The sequence below is a fragment of the Pteropus medius genome, unplaced genomic scaffold (genome assembly GCF_902729225.1).
Source record: "Pteropus medius unplaced genomic scaffold, Ma_sr-lr_union100, whole genome shotgun sequence".
NCBI classification, from domain to species: domain Eukaryota; kingdom Metazoa; phylum Chordata; class Mammalia; order Chiroptera; family Pteropodidae; genus Pteropus; species Pteropus medius.
In genome coordinates this window covers 5,442,896-5,461,735 of record NW_024347791.1, presented here as the reverse complement: position 1 = coordinate 5,461,735, position 18,840 = coordinate 5,442,896, and the positions used below count along the sequence as shown (strand labels likewise).

The 18,840-nt window shown below is 36.4% G+C and overlaps 1 protein-coding gene across 3 annotated transcripts in view; it reads left to right on the top strand.

Annotated features, from left to right (window-relative positions):
* Positions 1–18,840, top strand: part of POLR3B (RNA polymerase III subunit B) — a 101,910-nt gene that overhangs the window by 43,694 nt on the left and 39,376 nt on the right. For all 3 annotated transcript variants that reach the window (XM_039877879.1, XM_039877881.1, XM_039877880.1), the window contains 6 exons: positions 1,452–1,652; positions 3,488–3,650; positions 5,045–5,198; positions 8,057–8,131; positions 8,711–8,809; positions 12,454–12,581. In XM_039877879.1, coding sequence (XP_039733813.1) covers positions 1,452–1,652; positions 3,488–3,650; positions 5,045–5,198; positions 8,057–8,131; positions 8,711–8,809; positions 12,454–12,581 — 820 coding nt within the window. The remainder of the gene's footprint in view (positions 1–1,451; positions 1,653–3,487; positions 3,651–5,044; positions 5,199–8,056; positions 8,132–8,710; positions 8,810–12,453; positions 12,582–18,840) is intronic.

Genomic DNA, 18,840 nt, shown 5'->3' with positions numbered 1-18,840 from the left:
AGAACAAATGCTCTTGCTGAAAATGTTGGCTTCACCTCCACATCTACTTCCCATTTGCCAATAGCTGCTGCTTTGTCTGTGCTGAATATTGATTTACCTAACTTTTAATCTCTGGGCATGAGTCAGTTTATGAGGTTCATTCTTATTCAAAGCATAAAAGGAGTTAACAGAAGAAAGCAATATCAAAAGTTAACTTGTGGGGGAAATGTGTTTGCTCTGTTTCTTTGCTTTGTAACGTATAGTTTCTCCCTAGAATTTAGCTCTTTTCCATGTTATCAAAAACTCAAATTTCTGAGGCGATAGACCTTCACTGTAACAATGATTAAACTTAACTTTGTGAGGAAGCTCCCCCAAAGTCACGTATTTTAATTCAAACATATCATTTCATCTGATTCTGAAATTCCAGCAATTTCTCTACTATGAGGATTTTTAACCTGGGATCCATGAGTTTCTTCCCTGAAGTTAAATATAAAAATTTGTGTTCGTGATCCTATATGCATTTTTCTCAAGAGAACAGGTATGGCTTTCATCAGATTCTTGAAAGATGAAGAACCACTGCTTAGCAGTTGTAATTTTTTAACTTTTGAATCAGAAAGATCATATCATTTTTTGACATTTTATTTTCTACTTTGCTTTTTTATACATACTGTTTTCTACTGTTAATTCATGTGACCATGAATTGAAAATTTAACAATTCCTGACCTCAATCTTTAAATTATCTTTGAGAGTATTTGACATGTGCAATTAATACAACTATAAAATAATATTTTTACTATAATACAATGTATTTAATGCATAGGAGATACAGTAACTTTAATGTTCAAGATTTATATGAATTTATTTTAAGATTGAAATGATAGCCACAGAGCACATGTAATATTTCTTAATATGAAAATTTATGCAGTTTTTAGCCCTGATTAAGGAGCCTACAGTTCATTCACTATCCTTGATAACTGTTGTTAGTAATTTTTCTGTTTCTGTATTTTCCTATAATTGAGACGAATTCTGGAAGACATTCAAATAATAGCACATTCCAACATGAAATTATATCTTCACGCTTCAAGTTGATTTTACCTTAAATGTGTATAGAAATTGCTGGCGTTTTTTTTGGTTAGCTTATTGACTGCAATGGAAACCTCTAGCTGAACTGGCTTGTTTCAGATATAATTAGTTCTTTAGAAAATAACTGCTTTGATGTGATAAGGTTGATACATCACAGCATTCTGAGATGATCACTAGATGTGGGTAATATTCATTAAATTCCTAGAAAACCCCAGTGAGTAACCTGGCTAAATTTTAATTCTAATTGTGACATTTTGATATCTGAATATACATCATGGCTCTAATTTCATAAGCATGCAGTTCCTATGATGAACTTCTCAAAATAACTGCAGAGTATCAGACAATATATGAATAATTAGTGATAGTCTGTGTCTCTCCTCTCTCAATAGGGAAATTGGTCTCTAAAGAGGTTTAAAATGGACCGCCAAGGTGTGACTCAAGTGCTGTCTCGCTTGTCATATATATCTGCACTGGGCATGATGACAAGAATCTCTTCCCAGTTTGAAAAAACAAGAAAAGTGAGTGGTCCTCGATCCCTCCAGCCATCTCAGTGGGGAATGCTCTGCCCTTCGGACACTCCTGAAGGAGAGGTAAGGTACCTGAGGAGTCTGTACTCTGTCAGAGGTACTACCTCTTGGCGCTGTTCTGCTTCTGCCCCTGTTCCCTCAGGCCATATTCTTTTTTGGGTCAGCCACTTATGTGGCAGAGAAATATTAATGCAGCTTATCAGGATGACATGAGTATCATTCCAGAATCAGTACCTATAGAAGCATTTGATTTGGTGTCTCACCTAAATAGAAATATGGTCTAAATTTTCTGGCTGGTTTTAGTTAACCGAAGAATCAAATTATGCAATGGGAGAGAGGATAAGAATGTGAAGGAAACTTGAGAGACCCATCACCTTTCCTTACGAGTTCTTTGTAAACAACTCATTTTCTTCAGGTATCCTTAGAGGACATCATAGCTGCAGTTCCCACCGCCTAGGAGGGCATAGACCAAGACCTAAAGTGGACTCGGACTCACTTATGGAGGAAATATAGGCAGTTACTGAAACACTAAACAAAGGAGTTTAAATAGCTTTGCTTCCATAGCACCCACTACTTCCTGTGTTATGACCCTTTGTCCTTCATATTAACCGTTGTTGGTTTCATTTGATTTTATTCGTTCTAAATTGTAAACTTCCAAAGGAAAGAACCTTGTTGGGTTAACTGTTGTTTCCCAAGCTTCTAGCACAGAGCCTTGTTCAGAGTAGAAGCCTTATAAATATATGCCGAATGACTAAATACATTAATTACAACAAGATATAAGTTCCAAAGTGTAGAAATTATGACTCGGGAGAGGTGAAAAATAGAAGTTCATGTAGAGTTAAGATTTTTAGAAATTACCATTCTCCTAATTTATCTTAAACCACGTGGAAATTCACAGTAAAATTATGCAGCCTGTCAGATTTGCATAATTATACATGTTGAGCTTTGGAACACCATTTCCCAGAGATTGCTTCAGCTGACCTCAATAAAGTACCTATTTCGTGCAGATGGTTTTTAAGAAGATATAATCTTTATGTTTCACACGTGTCTCAGTGTTTGTTTCTATTTGCTGTATTATATACTTGTTTATCTTTTTATTTTTGATATTTTTGGTTGTATAGAAGTCTAAAATTATTACTACTTTTTCATTTTGAAATAATTTTAGACATGTGAAGAAGATTCAAAAATAGTACAAAGAATTTCCTTAATCCTTCACCTAGATTCCCCAAATGTGACCATCTTAGGTAACCATAGCACAGCGATCAACTACATGAAGTTAACTTTGATGATAGTACTATAACTCACATTTTGTCAGATGTCCCACTAAAGTCTTTTTTCTGATCCGGGATTATACATTGTTTTCAGCTGGCAAGTCTCCTTAGCCTCAATCTGGAGCAGTTCTTTAGTCTTTCTTTGCCTTTTATGACCAAGAAGCTTTATAGAGTACCAGCCAGTTTTTTGTAGACCGTGTCTCATTTCAGGCTAGAAGTTTTATATTTTTATCTGTCCACATTTATCAGTGTTTTCCTTTACTATTTTTATGCAATGTTATCTTAATGACTATGATGTTCTGTTGTCTGGGAATAACAATTTAATCATTTTCTTTTGGGGGATGGCATTTATGATGCCATCGTTATTTGCCATTTCAAATAGTACTGTGCTACTCGTTTTTGTGGCTAAATCCACATTTATATCCTTGCTTGTTACCTTAGGGTAAATTCCTCTGAGTTAAAGGGTATGTGTGTTTTAAAGGCTTTTGTGTGAATCGCTGAAGTGTCCCCTACAAGGCTGTGCTGCTTTATTTTGCCATTAGCAAAGTGATAGACCATTTTTAGACACAAACTGTACTTTGTATTACTAGCGTTCATTCTTCGAAATGACTGTCTTTTGTTTTTTAGGCTTGTGGTTTGGTTAAAAACTTGGCCCTTATGACACATATCACAACTGACATGGAAGATGGACCCATTGTTAAATTAGCCAGTAACCTGGGAGTAGAAGATGTGAATTTATTATGTGGAGAAGAGCTCTCTTACCCAAATGTGTTTCTTGTCTTCCTCAATGGTGAGTGTATTGTTGAGACGTGTTGATCTTAAACAGTCTGGGAGAGGGGAAGGGAATCCATTATTATTCATGTATTTAAAGCACAGATATACTTAATTCTGGGCCCAGGTTGACCTTAATTTAAAGGTAGGAAAGTGATAACAGAGACAGCTATTCCATTCGCTGGGTCATGCATTGTGGGGACTGGCTGCTTTCTACACTTTTGCAGCTACCAGCATGTGTACAGTGGAATAAGGTTCAACATGATATCTTTAAGTTCAAGTTAAATATGTGAGACATTCTGCACGAATGATCAGATCAGTCCTGACAGTACATTGACTTATATTCAACCACTTGATAATTGATCATCAACATCCCGTGGCAAGAGGGTCCCTTTCTTTCTCCTTATGCTCCGGGGCTTCTTTCACATATCCCTTGCCACCCCCTTCAGAGTCCTCCAGAGACTTGTTACAAGTGTGCCTCGTCCTTTCTACTAGAGATTTGGGTGCCTGTCCCCTACTAGTATGCTCCATGTGCTCATCCTGGAGTTCCCATGCTTCAGGAGGCATTAATCCTTTACTGCAGGGTTCCCCAACCCCCGGGCTGCGGAGCGGTACCAGTCCGTGGCCTGCTAGGAACTGGGCCGCACAGCAGGAGGTGAATGGCGGGCGAACGAGCGAGCGAGCCACCGAAGCTTTGTCTGTGTATGCAGCCGCTCCCCAGCGCTAGCATCACTGCCTCAGCTCCATCTCAGATCATCAGGCATTAGATTCTCATAGGAGCACCAGTCCCTGGTGCCAGAAAGGTTGAGGACCACTGCTTATTGCACAGACTGGTTTATGGGAAAACAAGGCTGTTAACCGACTGCCCCATTTAGTGTATCCTAGCAGCTGACACTGAGTGAGCTCTTACCCTACACTTTCCCCCTGTACCTCTCTGAACCTGCACCAATGCTGGGAGGCAGAGCCCACTCTCTTCATTTTACAGATGCTGATGACAACAAGAGCGACTTTATAATAGCAGTTACTGGATGCTAGGCAGAGCTCCAAGTGCTCCACATAAGATCAGCTCATTTAATTCCCACATAGGCTCTTTGGAAATGCTAGAGCTAGTGTTCAAACCCAGGTGGTCTGGATCCCGAGTTTATGCCTCTAGCATGGTGCTGACACATGAAAAAAATGAGACTCGCTTTTCCAGGGTCCTTCACCCAGCACATGTTAGGGCTGGCCCTATACTCGGGCCCCTCGGACTGCCCTTTACCGTCTGTCCATCGTGTTGCTTCCTTACAGCCGTGGGGACTGGCTGCTGGTGTTGACACTATTTTCAGATGACTACTCAGTGCTGCTTACCAATATTTTAAATCTTATTAGATTTATTTTTTATTTCTGTTTTTAAATATTCTTCTTTCTGTGTAGGTAACATCCTGGGTGTTATTCGAGACCATAAGAAGCTAGTGAATACATTTCGACTGATGCGAAGAGCAGGATATATCAATGAATTTGTTTCCATCTCAACAAATCTTACAGATAGATGTGTCTATATTTCCTCTGATGGAGGAAGGCTGTGCAGGTATAAGTTGTTCAAAAAGAGATTTTAAGAGTCTCTGTTTACTTTTGAAAGAAATAGACTTTTTTACTTTTGAATCTGATTTAACCTCTCTCATTGTTAAGATAAATTTAATTCAGTTAGCAAACATTTCATGAATATGCATACTGGGTACCGAGGATTCAAAGATTAATGAGAGTCTCTGCTCTCAGAGAGCTCAGTCTGCTGGCAGAGGCAGAAATAATTACTAATAACAACCAACTATGCTAGTCGTAAATGCTAGACATTATTATTTTAATAGATGTATTATACGTAAGGCTTTAACTACATTCAACTCTGTAAGATCTGATTATTATTTTCATTTAACAAATGAGGAACTGGGGTTTAGTGAAACTAAGTAACTTACCCAAAGCTAGATAGTGATGGAGTCTACTTTTTACTCAAAGTCCTTAGAATTCATTTGACTCCATCAATGATTTTACCCACGACATCCTGTTGCTATGAACTGAGTTTTGAAGGTTGAGTAGGATTGTGTTATTTAGATGAAGGAGGAAAGGAGAATGGCAAGAATAAAAAACATGGAGGTATGAAGAAATAATAACATTAGACCCAATAGAAAAGGGGATGCCTTTTATTCACTGAGCAGACATTAAGGGCTTATTATGTACAGGTGCTATCCAGAAGGTAGTGGTACAACAGTGAATATAATATGAGATCTGGTCCTTTGGGGATATGCAGGGAAATCACCTGAAGACATTACCTGTTTCCTAAGCACTCATTTGTTTTACCTTTGTCATTCTTTGTAGACCTCAGGTAGTATTAGGGAACAAGTCAGTGAGCTAGCAGTAGTTAGAGTAGTGGGAGGAGCTTGGGCTTGGAAGTCTGTCCGAGCTCAGAGAGTGGACCGCCGTTGTTTGTGTCTGTCCAGCATCTATTTCTCCTTCTAGTTACTCTCCTCGTTTTTATCTGAGGACTACTCCCTCTCCACTGGCAGTCTCTAGATCGTCAGGCATGTGACCCAGGCTCGGCCAGTGAGACTTTCTCCTCAGAGAAATTGAATCCCAGGTAGAATAATTCAAGGGAAGAAGTGGTTGGAACCGAGTCATGCTGACATCGACGCGAGAGACTGCCCGTTACTCCTCCCTTTCTGCATCCTTGGGACTGCCCTCGCCTCTTTTCTTTCTGAGGCTTAACGTTTCACCTTTTTCCTTGATTCTCATCACTCTAGTAAATTTTATGCTTTCAGAAAATTCCTTTTTTAAAAAAGATTTTTTAAATTATTTTTTAGTAAATTTCATTTTTTGGCTCGAATTAGCCAGAATTGATTACAATCAAAATGCTAACCGATGATATACTTGTGTTTGAATCCTAACTTCATGCTTATTGGCTTGTGTGAATGAGTATACTGCTTAAGTCTCTGAGCCTTGGTTTCCTTGGCTGTAAAAATGTAAATAATAATAATGCCTCCCTAGGATTGTCCTGAGAACTAATTGATATAAGATGTGGTAAGTGCCTGTAGGGTGCCAGGCACACAGCAGGTGGTTATTTATGGCTAACATGGTCCATTTAGGGGTGGCAAAAACAATAACATTTTCTAAGTAACTCTTTTTTAGGATTTTTCTCTTTCTTTACATCCATCGTAACGTGGCATAGTCTAAAAGAAAACTAATTCTTTTTTAGAAGTAATTTATAATGGCATAAAATAGATCTGGCAGGAAGAGTTAGTAGAATTTACTGAATAAAAGTAAAAACTGAGGTAGCTAAATGCGACCCCACCCCCAACTCCGGCTTCTGTCATCACTTCTGAGCCTCTAAACCTGAACTAAGCCACAGCCCTTGATGGAGGCAGCTACGTCCCTCTGCTTCCCCCTGGCCAGAAGCCAGGATTTCAAAGTAATGTTGATTTCCACGAAAAGTTCGCCCAGTTAATTTTCTAGCAACTAGTGTTTCCGTTTTGTTGTGCAGCTCCTCTTTTTAACTGTTTAAAAGTGCTCATTAGTCCTCAGTGAGTTATTTGGACTTTAGGGTAGGGTGCACAAGTGTCTGCTGGTTACTTGCTGCTCTGTAAGAGCCGCTTATCCAAACAGCAGCAGCCCTTGACGTTTCGGTGCCGCATGCCATCCTTTGTGTTGGTGTTTCCTCGTGGTGGCGAATCCTCAGAGGCAAATTGCCACTGACAGTTACAGGTTAATCTGCCGGAATGTGTAGACCAAAAGCTCCCTCTGCCTTACACCCATCACATCGCTAAAAACCACAAAGTAATAAAGCTTTGTTCCCTGCAAACTTAATTGCCTTCTTTTTGGTTATGTGTAGCTTTAGATAACCTGGTAGTGTAGCCCAGTGATGTTTATCCTTAATCGGACCACTCTATAAACAGCTCATATTCATCAGACCCTCACTACAAAATGGCATTATTATCCTTGGTGACAGTTCTCTGCCTGCTGACTTCATGGGTGGTAGATCACATATTCCCAGTATGATATAAGGAGATGCTTTTGATATGATGCATTTCTGTATTTTTTTTAAGATACGACACTAAAGGTTTTGTTTCCTTTTTAGATCTTATTATCATTTTTGTGTTATCTTTTCATTCAAAACCAAGTATTTCCTAAGATACTTGCAGGAAGCGGTGGGTGTGTATACATGTGCGTGTGCACACATACAGATGTGGCTGGCATGTTTGTCTGTTTGCGTTCATGTACGAGAGAGAAATAGGCCTCTGCGTACTCACACATTCAAAAAATACCTGGCGTCCTCAAGCAATCCAGAAATAAGTTTGATTATGTTTATAGATTCCCTCATTTCACGATGGTAAACTTTCGTGCTAACTTATTTTTTCTGCTAAACTGTGAATTTCAACAGAAATGTTTTTTCCATTCCAGACCCTACATAATTGTTAAGAAGCAAAAGCCTGCAGTCACAAATAAGCATATGGAAGAGCTGGCTCAGGGGTACAGGTAACTAGCCAAAAGCAAAACTTCTCATTCTCCTTAGTACTCATTTACATAATATAATCAGTAGTAACATTTGCTGTGAGCTTTCAAGAATAGTATATTTTCATTTTTAGTCTTTTAATTCATCCCCACCAAATATATCAGCCTGTTAAAAACCTATGTTTCTCTATGTGTACTTGCTTGGATATTGTAAAATATTTATCAACTTAGATCATGAGGATTACAGAATCATGGTGTAAATTAGTTCACTATTAAGTATCTCTGTAAGAGAAGGACTTTAAGCAATATGTTGATACAGACATTGTGGGTCTGTCATCATAAAAAGTTTCTAAAGTAAAAGAAGGTATTTTTAGAAGTGAAGACCAGATTAACAATCACTGATGTTTTACTCTTTTTATTTCAGTGACTCGTGATCACTGTATGATCCAAGAATAACATATTTCAAGTATCCCAATGTAGTGAAGCTCTCTAGGAGAGAAAGGTGCTTTGGGCCTAATGAAAACCAATATCTTCCATTGTCGCATATAAAATACTGCAGTAAAATACTTTTTAATAATGCACGTTTCACCAATATTTTCCCAGGAATTTTGAAGATTTCTTACATGAGAGTCTGGTTGAATATTTAGATGTGAATGAAGAAAATGATTGTAACATTGCACTCTATGAGCATACAATTAATAAGTAAGTAGGATCCATAACAACCGTAATTAAAACCTGTTCTGATTATAGAAACTGTCTTCTCTTTTCATTCCATCTTTAATTCTTCTCTTGTGTACTTGCTTAGTAGTTACTGTTAGAAGTATACTGTTCTGTAATAAAGCATAACTCATCATTTATCCCAATGTAAGAGTCACTGCTAACAAGTCATTTTGATACTTAATTATCCTTCCTATTCATTTTATACTTAGTAGATATTTTTTAAAAGGAATTGCTGCTATGATTTTAATATTTGACTACTGCCAAAATTTAATTAATGAATCAGGATACTTAAAAGATGTATTGCTCTCTTCTAGAGAGGATTTTATCAGTGGACGTCTGAATTTTTATTGTCAGTGTGGGAATTCCCTACATAGTATGTTGTAAAGATACCTCTAAACTTACGTGCAATATAAACGTGAAATGGTAATATGTTTACAGTATTTCTTCTAGAACAGTGATATTTTTCAAAGCATCTGTGTTCCATTAGGAATACATTAGAGGAAATTTATGTAACTTGCTATCTGATGATTGTGACCGATGTACTGTTTCCCTGAAATTGCAACTTTTGAAGTTATATTGTTAAATAGGGAGTTTAATACTGCCACCTGATAACTATTTATGTCTCAAATCAAGAAAGTACTTTTGTTTCCTGCTACCAGATGAAATATACCACTTTATTTTTGTCTCATTGTAAGTTAATATATGCTTTCAGTTAGAATTTTAATTCCCCAAAGGTATGAATCTCTCAAAATATAATTTTTATGCCCTTCATTTCAAGACTGACCGAGGATAAAGAGTTCTTATATAGTAACCCCCTAAACAAAAATTCCATCCTTGAACCAAAAACCTCAGCTTCAGCTTTGATTCCTCCCTCCTGTATACTCACATCTACTCCCTTAGCATATCACATGTACCTTCAAAATATACCTGGAACCTGAGCTCTTTTCACCACCTCCACCTGTCACCCTAGTCCAGGCCACTGCTATTGCATGCCTGGATTCTTGAAAAAAGCATGTGATTTTTTTTGCACTTGTCCTCATACAGTCTGTTCTTAATAGATCAGAGTGGCACTTCTCAAACCCCTGAGTAGCTTTCCATCTCCCCAGGTAGTTCTTACAGAGGCCTTCAGGTTCCTACTCACTGCCAGCCCTGCTTTACACGTGCAGCATTCTCTCTTACTTCCCCTTCCTCGCTCCATTTGAACCACACCGGCCTCTTCTTCAAACTGCCTTTTGCCTCACACCTCTGCACTGGCCACTCCCTCTTCCGGGAGCACTCACATACCTGCATGGCTCCTCCAGGTCTTCGCTCAGTGTCACCTTCTCATCGAGTATTCCTGACTACCCTATTTAAAATCATTTCCCCTCTTCTGTCCACCCCTTTTCACGGCTTTATTTTTCTAGTGTTTATTACCTTACAATAAAATCTGTAAAATATATATATATATATTTTTAAAATTTATCTGTGTATTGTCTGTTTTTCCCCACTAGAAGCTTCATAAAGGCAGGGATTTTTCTGTTTCGTTCACTGCTATAAATGAATGTAACTGTCAGTGTCACATACATGAAAGTCATTTTATTTTAAAAATAGAAAAAAATTATATCATTTGATTTATACGTATGATGTTTAAAAAATGTAGTTATAGATGTAAATATATTATTTCATTTGCTTTTTGTTACATTGTCTGACTACACATAAGTAGTTTATTTGTCCCCCAATGATGAATATTTAGGTTGTTTCCAATTTTTCCGCTATCACAAGCCATAGGTTATCTTAATTTGAGCTAAATTTCAGGCCCTTACACATGGTGAAGAGGAAGTCTTCTAATGCCTGTTTAGGGTAGAAACATATAATTTTGAATAGTCAGATTCCTTTCTTTTTTGTAAAATCAGAATCTGGAGCGGACTTTTAATCAATAATTATTAGATAATATATGATCTCATATAAATTGTCATGAAACAAGAAGAAACTTAGTTGTTTACCTTCATCATTTTCACTTTACCCCAATCTTGAAAAAGTAGTTTTTATTTACATGGGGAATGTCAAATTGGCCAGTATTTAAATAAAACAGTTATTTAAAAGAAACTCTTTTATTCTAGGCTATAAAATATCACTGTAAGCTGTTTTTCTTAGGAAAAAAAAAAAAAGGGGGAAGAAAGAAAGTAAGGAAGAAGGAAAGAAAGAAAAAGAAAACAAAACCTAGAGCTGTTTTTCTCTCTCCTGACAAAGGCCTAAAGCCTCTGAGAAAATTGGGGTCCTGCTAAGTCATAACATCAAAACTGTTCTTCAGACCGAGAACTACATGGACAGTGTCCTCTGTAATCAAACTAGAGACATAATTCAGTACATGAGTATTAAAAAAAAATGGATAGGTAACTGTATATTGCAACCAATTTTCCATGATGGGTTGGGTTATCTTGCAAATCAGTTCTCTTCACAAGTACTATAAACCATTTAAATTATTAAAGTTATGCTTCAGAAACACTTGAGGAAAGTGTTCTTTCTCATTAAAATATCAGAGTTGCTTTATCATTTAGCCAAAACTGAGTTTTCTGCAAAAATATATTATGAAATATATTTTTCATAACCAAGATTCTGACACCTGGTAGGTAAAGTCTTACTTTGTGTTCAGTATCTGTAGTTGTGCTGTCCAATAAAAATATAATGCAAGCTACCTATATAACTTTGAATTTTCTAGTAGCCTCATTAAAAAAGTAAAAAGCATGAAATTAATTTTAGTAATTTTATTCAATAATTTTATTTAATATCAACATGTAATCAGCATAAAAATATTGAGATGCCTTACATTTTCTTCCTACTAAGTCTTCAGAATCTAGAGTACACTTGTAGCACATCTCAATTTGGATGCTAAATTTTCATCAGAAATACTTGACCTGATTTCATAGCATTTTCAGTTGAAAAAGTAGATTCACAAATTAAGTTGTTACAGTTATAACTAGGTTTAAAACGACTGAACTGAGTTGTTTAAATTTGAGTTTTAAAATGTAAGATAATTAAATTAAGTGAAAAAATAAATTCAATTTCTCAGTTATATTAGTCTAACTTTTCAAGTGCTCAGTAGCTACATTTAGCTAGTGGTTATGGTGTTGGTGCCCATAAGTCTATAGTAAGTATTCTTAAAAGAGATGTAGTCCTCTCTTTAAAATGGTGACACAGCTTTCTCAATATTAGTTGGAAAAGTGAGGAAAAGCAAATTACTGATGTTGTGGACATTTTTAATAGTGTATTTCTATAAGCTCAATGTAGTAATTTCTTGATAAATGCTATTATTAGTTAGTATATAATAGTGCCTTTTATTTTTCATATAGGAATTCCATAGCGTCTCCCTTTCCTTGTATTTCTACAAATAATAGAAGTTTCTATCGCTGAAAAAAATAATTTTTATTTTATTGTATTTATCAGTTTTGCTAACATCAAATTTGTTATTGAAGTTTTGTTATTAAATTTATTATGTTACATATATTTATATAAAGTTACATAAATTTTAATACCTAGGTCCCCTGAGATATCTCCTGGGACCTAGATAGTAGTATTTTTTTACCTTTTCAGAATATTTATTTTGGTACTTGGTGGCTAAGATGTCTAATTCTGAATTAACTTGATAGAGATACCACCCATTTGGAGATTGAACCCTTCACTCTTCTCGGCGTTTGTGCTGGCCTGATCCCGTACCCTCATCATAACCAGTCCCCAAGAAACACATATCAGTGTGCCATGGGAAAACAAGCCATGGGTAAGATTTTCTTCCTGAACCTGGTTCTAAATACTGGGATAAAAGACGTATCTTTATTCCTACTTTATTTGTATTGCATGTTTGGCAAGTCAGGCGTTCTAACACCTGAGTGTTAACCAGACTCAGAGGGTTGCCTGTGGAGCCTGTAGTGCTTGCAGGTGCCTCTGCCATGTCTAAAGGTTAAACAGAAATGGGGAACACCTCTCGGAACTTGTTCCCTTGACCAAACAAAGGGACATATAATAAATGTCACAGAATTATGAAGGGGTAAATATAAAAAGAAAAACCCTATAAAATATAAGTTGTTAACCTGGAAAGATGAAGGAAAGAGCAGAAAAGCTGAAGGTTAAGGGAGGAGAAGGAAAGGAAATAAAGATAAAAATGCACAGTGTGTACTAGAATGTACTTACTAATTGTCTGGATGACAGTCGTCGAACCCACGATATTCTTGCAATTGCTCCTGTAGCTCTTGAAACATCCAGTTCGTGTCACACCAGTTTCTGAAATCATTTTCCTTTCTTCTTTCTATTTTCCCTTTAATCCATCCATTAATTATCTGTACATCCATTCCTAACATTTATTGAACATCAACTATAGACCAGACAATGGGCTGGAACCTGAACATATAGAGATGAGAGAGCCCTGTTCTCAAGGAGTTCACACTCTAGTAGAAGAGCCCAGTAAATAAAATGGTAATGTAGTGTGATAAATGTCATAATAGACAGACAGCCAGGATCTAGGGGAACAAGAGCAGAAAGGTCACTGAAGGTTAGAGAATAGGTTGTTCCTAAAGAATAGAACTGAACTGAATCTTGAAAACACTAGTATTTCTCACAGGTACGGAAATATAAGCAAGTATTGCATGGGAAGTCTCGATGCTTACATATGGCTGTTTAGTACAGCAGGGGTAGGAGAAGTGCCGTATACTAAGGAGTTTGGATTTTATCTTGAAGGTGATAGAGAAAACAAGGGGAAGAAAGTTTTGCTTATAAACTTTGTTTGAAATATTTGTTAAAATTATTTAAATCTTAGTAAGTTTAATAAATTTTATTTTCATATATGTCTGTGACAAATATGACATCGCTCTCTGATTTGAAGTATGATTTCATTGGGAAAAAAAAAAACTATAAAAGGTCTTTGCGTTGCCTTTGGACAACAACCAGAATGCAGTTAGCTTCTCAGTTACCAAGAATCCACTGCAGTTGACCATAGCTTGACAATTAAGGAATTTTATTTCTCATTATGGATAAAGAGTATATATTTCTTTCCGAGTCTTTATATTGCCCTTTGGTTGGCCACGAAGAAATAAGAAGCATGTCATCCTGTCACCATTTACCTGAATGATGTAATGCCNTCGGTGTATTCAGCTGCTCTGACCCTGGGTCCCGCACATTTAGCTCCTTGGTTACAATCCTCTGACGTTACTGCTGACGCCGGGAGGACAAAAGCCGCTGAATATCTTAAAGTAATAATAAAAAAAAAAAAAAGCCTTTGTTACTGTTTGTTATTATAAAACACCTGACTGGAAAGAAAAGCAGAGAGATAAAAGTACATTTAAAGTTGGCACATAACATCGCCATATTTCTCTTTGGACACTCAAATAGCTGCAGAAGTCTTGAGTGAGGTCTATGTGGAAAATCACAAAAGGAACAGGGCGGGCAGAAGGAGAGAACCCACAGCAGAAGCCCAGATCTGTAAAGCAGACCTAGCACTTTGGACTTCTCCTTGTCATTTAATTCCATGAAGTCTTGACAGCTGGTAAAGTCCCACTATCTCATTTTTAAAATGAGCTGAAGACTCTGTGCTGTTCATCCATTAGTCCGTGTGGCAAGTGGAAGACAGTAGCCCAGAATTAATTCATTGAATATTCCAGCCAACCTGGAAAACTTGCTGTCTGCCTTTCAACTCCTCCTATTCAAGAGTAAAGAAATGAGTGAACGTCATTTACCGTAATTATGAAAGAGACCAAGACTAGCACAAACCACAGACCGAAAGCCTTACCTTATAGAAGAGAAATGGCTGACTAATCCGATGTGAAACACCAGCGGTAGGTGTTTTTTAAATCTAAGGCTCTTTAATAAAGTTCAGTATTCCACACAGCATCTTACTGTGCTACTGAGCAACACTTCCTTCCGTGCCCATGGTCCTATGTGTTGTGATATGGTTCAGAGCAAGAAGTCAGGTGACGTGTGTGGAAATGGCGAGGTCTCTAGGTCACTCACTGCTACAAGTAAAAGCTGTGTGTTGGAGCTGCATTGTATGTACTCTCCCTGGCACCAGACGCCGAGTTCACATGACTCACACTTTCATACCCTTCCCATTTTATTAGTTGGCAATCCTCTAGTGCAACACTTTCTCCTGTTTAAAAGGATCTTTCAGTCACTATCAGCTCAGTTAATGAATATGCATCCCCTAGCCCTGGCTTCTTCTCACCATCCCTTCCCCTTCAACTTCAAATTGCTGGGACGTTTTCTTTTAAACTCAGGAGCTAGTGTAGCTTCTGTTTTTTGTTTTGTTTTGTTTTGTTTTCAATAGATTCCATTCCCAAACAGATAGTTCCCGCTCTTATATTTCCCACTTTACAGTAGGAGGGACTTTACTAGAAATAGGCTGGAGAATTTTGAGATACTAAAACATATAATATGCAAAGATCCTCAAAAACTTTGTTTTATTCTGTATCTACTCCTCCCCAACTTTCTGTTTGACATTTTTTAAATGAATATTCTTCATTTGGGGGTACAAAATGAAAAGATGTCTTGGCCAAATAGTCCCTGACGATTCTTATTTTGGAATTCTGCTATTGGTTCAAAAAACACCTAAAATCATCTAAACTATTTTAGATGTAAGCTTATGTGATAGTTCTTATGACTAGAATATTAATAATGAATACTCATGGAGGATAAATTAAACTAAAATTCAGTATATAATTTAGAGTTGGCGGTAAAATATTGCAGGGCGATAGGGTATATATTTTTATTAGTACTAATACTGTTAATATTAATCATAGTGAATGTTGCCACTTATTTAATACCCAAATGATTTGCGTACATTTCTTTTAATTATTAAACAATGCTGTCACATATAATACATACCTTTTTTGTTTCTGGCAAGGAAACTTGAATCTCAGTTTGGTTGAGTAACTTACAAATGGTTATGTCTTCCATGGAATGCTAACTATAAAACTTACTAAAATTCTTCTCAACTGAAACTAACTTCTTTCCTCATTTTTTCCTCTTCACTGTGGATCATGGTCAGGGTGCTATCGCTGCTAGACTGTACATACAAGCTCCTCGAGGACAGGAACTGTGTCTGTTGCTTATTACTATATCCTTTATGTCTAGCAGAATACCAGCTTAGTAGGTAGAATATAGTCAGTACTTAATAAATGTTTCAACAATGAAGGAATGAATCTGTGAGCACATTACAATTGTTAAATCAGGTGCAGGTTTTTTAAAAGAATCTTTGAAATGAAAAACTAAGGAAGGCTTATACAATCTGATTTTAAGACTTACTATAAAGCCACAGTAATGAAGACAGTATGATATTGACGTAAAGGTAGACATGAAGATCAATGGAATAGAATCAAGAATCCAGATATAGATCTACACATTTATGGGCAGTTGATTTTCGATGAATGTGTCAAGACAATTCAGGAGAAAGGAAAACCTTTTCAACAAAATAAAATGCCTCTGTGTATATAGAGAAACTGAATGTCATCTCCTGCCTCATGCCATACATAGTATTAACACAATATGGATCTTAACCCTAAAGTAAGAGCTAAAACAACAAATGTTTTAGAAGGAAATGGGTGAAAATCTTCATGACCTTGAATGACCTAAGATTTGTTAGATAGAACACGAAAAGTATAAACTGTTAAAAAGAAAAAACAAATAATTGATCTTTCTCAAAATTGAGAGGCCTTTAAGCCTCATAATGGGAAAAAGTATTTGTACTACATGTAGCCGATAAAGGATTTGTATCCAATATACAGAAAGAACTCTTTAACAATAAGACAATGCAGTTTGAAGATGGGGGAAAAACAAAGCAAAAACCAGACATTTCACAAAGAGTAATAGAAATGACCAATAAGCTCATGAAAATATGTTCAATTATTAGTCGTCAGGTAACTGTAAAACTGAGATACCACTAGTCACTCTATTAGAGTGACTAAAATGAAAAAGAATGACACGCTCAGTGTTGGTGAGGATGTGAAGCAGCCAGAATGTTCATACTCTTCTGGTGAGAACGTAAAATGTATAATCAGTTTGGAAAATTCTTAAGCAGTTTCTTCAAGTTAACCATAACCACCCAGAATTTTCACTCCTATGTATTTACTCAAGAGAAATCAACACACAAAGACAAGTGCATGAATGTTCATAGCAGCATTATTCATAGTAGCCTATAACTGGAAGCAACACAAATCCATCAGTAGGTGACTGGATAAACAAGAGTACTTAGTACTCAGCAGTGAAAAGGAATGAACTGTGCTACATGCAACCACATGGATGAATCTCAGAATCGTTATGCTAAACGAAAGAAGCAGCACAAGAGTGTACATACTGGATGATTCCATTTATGTAAAATTCTAGAAAATGCAAACTGATCTATAATGATCAAGAACAGATCAGTGGTCGCCTGGGGCCTGGGATAGAGGGGAGGGCTCTCTGGGGAGGGTTGAAAATGCATCTGGATCTCGATTATGGTGGTCTTTTCACAGATGTACATATCTGTCAGAGCTCATCAATTTGTACACTTTACAAACTGAAGTTTGTTGTATTTAATAATGTTGATTAAATACAAGAAAATCAGGCAAAGGAAGACACAAAAGTAGTTAAATGCATAAAGCTTCATTTTTAAAAAATTTTTCAGTTTACATTTTCTAAGCTATGTGCATTCTTACTAACCTTTTTTCATTTCATCTTAAAATAAAAAACTTCACATTTTAACCTACATTTATATACCTTGCAATGCCAACTTGTGACTGCTAAGTTATGATCAAGAAAATATGACTTTGTAAAAACAATTCTGTCCTAGTAGTAAGAATATGAAATTGTTGGAGACCATAGTTACAGTAAAATGGAACAGTAGAAGAATTCATCTTATAGATCTTTTTATTGCATTATTATATATATATGCAATGCTCTTTTTAAGGAAGTTTAAAATAGTAATAGAGGCATCCTAGTTTGAACATCCTAGTTTGAACAGACGAGTCTTATAATTTAATTTCTGCATGACATTTTCTCAAAAAGAGCTTGCTTATTGGCAAAATAGTCATAATTTTTATAAAAACTACGGGGCATAATAGCATTTTGAAGTTTTATAATATAGAAGTCATAGTTTATAAATCACGTTTTAACTGATACACTCATAGTCAGTGCTACTAAAAATGGATATACATGTATACTCCTTCAAGTTCTTTTAAAAGTAAAGAAAATTTCTGATGAGGTCATAAGCACCAGACGTTTGCTAAGCCACTTTGCTCTTCATTCAGTGCTCAGTTGTAGCACAATTTACAGCAGGATCCAATCTCTCTCACCATTGTTCAGAGGCGCAGCCATTTATGCTCTCCTGCTGCATAATAATGCTTGTCTCACGTTTCAGAAGACATGCTTGGCAACCTGGTGGGACATTGCCTGAACCCTTGTCTCAAGCTGGGTGAAGTATACAATTGGAGCTAAAATCTCAACATAAATTTTAAATGATTTCATATAAAAAGACAAACTTATTGTCAGTGAACTTCACCATGGTCCGAGCAGAGTGATTTTATTTCTAAAACAGTAAGTGATCTATTACCAGGTGTCCTGCCCAGTTTATTAGTTGGCACTAAAATTACATAAATTAAGTTGCAATTTATAGTGTAAACTCAACAAAAAGTTCATAAGGTCCAGTTTAGCTATTGTTTTTCAGCTGAATCTTGATAAATTTTATGGAAATTTAAGCACAAATATATACTATTGTAAAGAGTATAATGCGATTCTTCAATTTTATTTACTTGACATTTATCGAGCATCTGTAGTGAGCCCAGGGCTGTACTAGGTGCTCGCTCCTTTAGTACTCTACAGATTTCAATATTTCTTTCAATAGTAGTCATCAGGGAATACCGTATCATTTTTGCTGCCTGAATAGGTTATTTTTATCCCTAAAGTGAAATCACCATTGATTTAATGACATGAGTACAGAGAAAAAGGTAAATAAATATTGAGTTTTGATGTCTGCTCCCCTTAGAGCTGAACTCCATCAAATGGTACATAGGGATCTT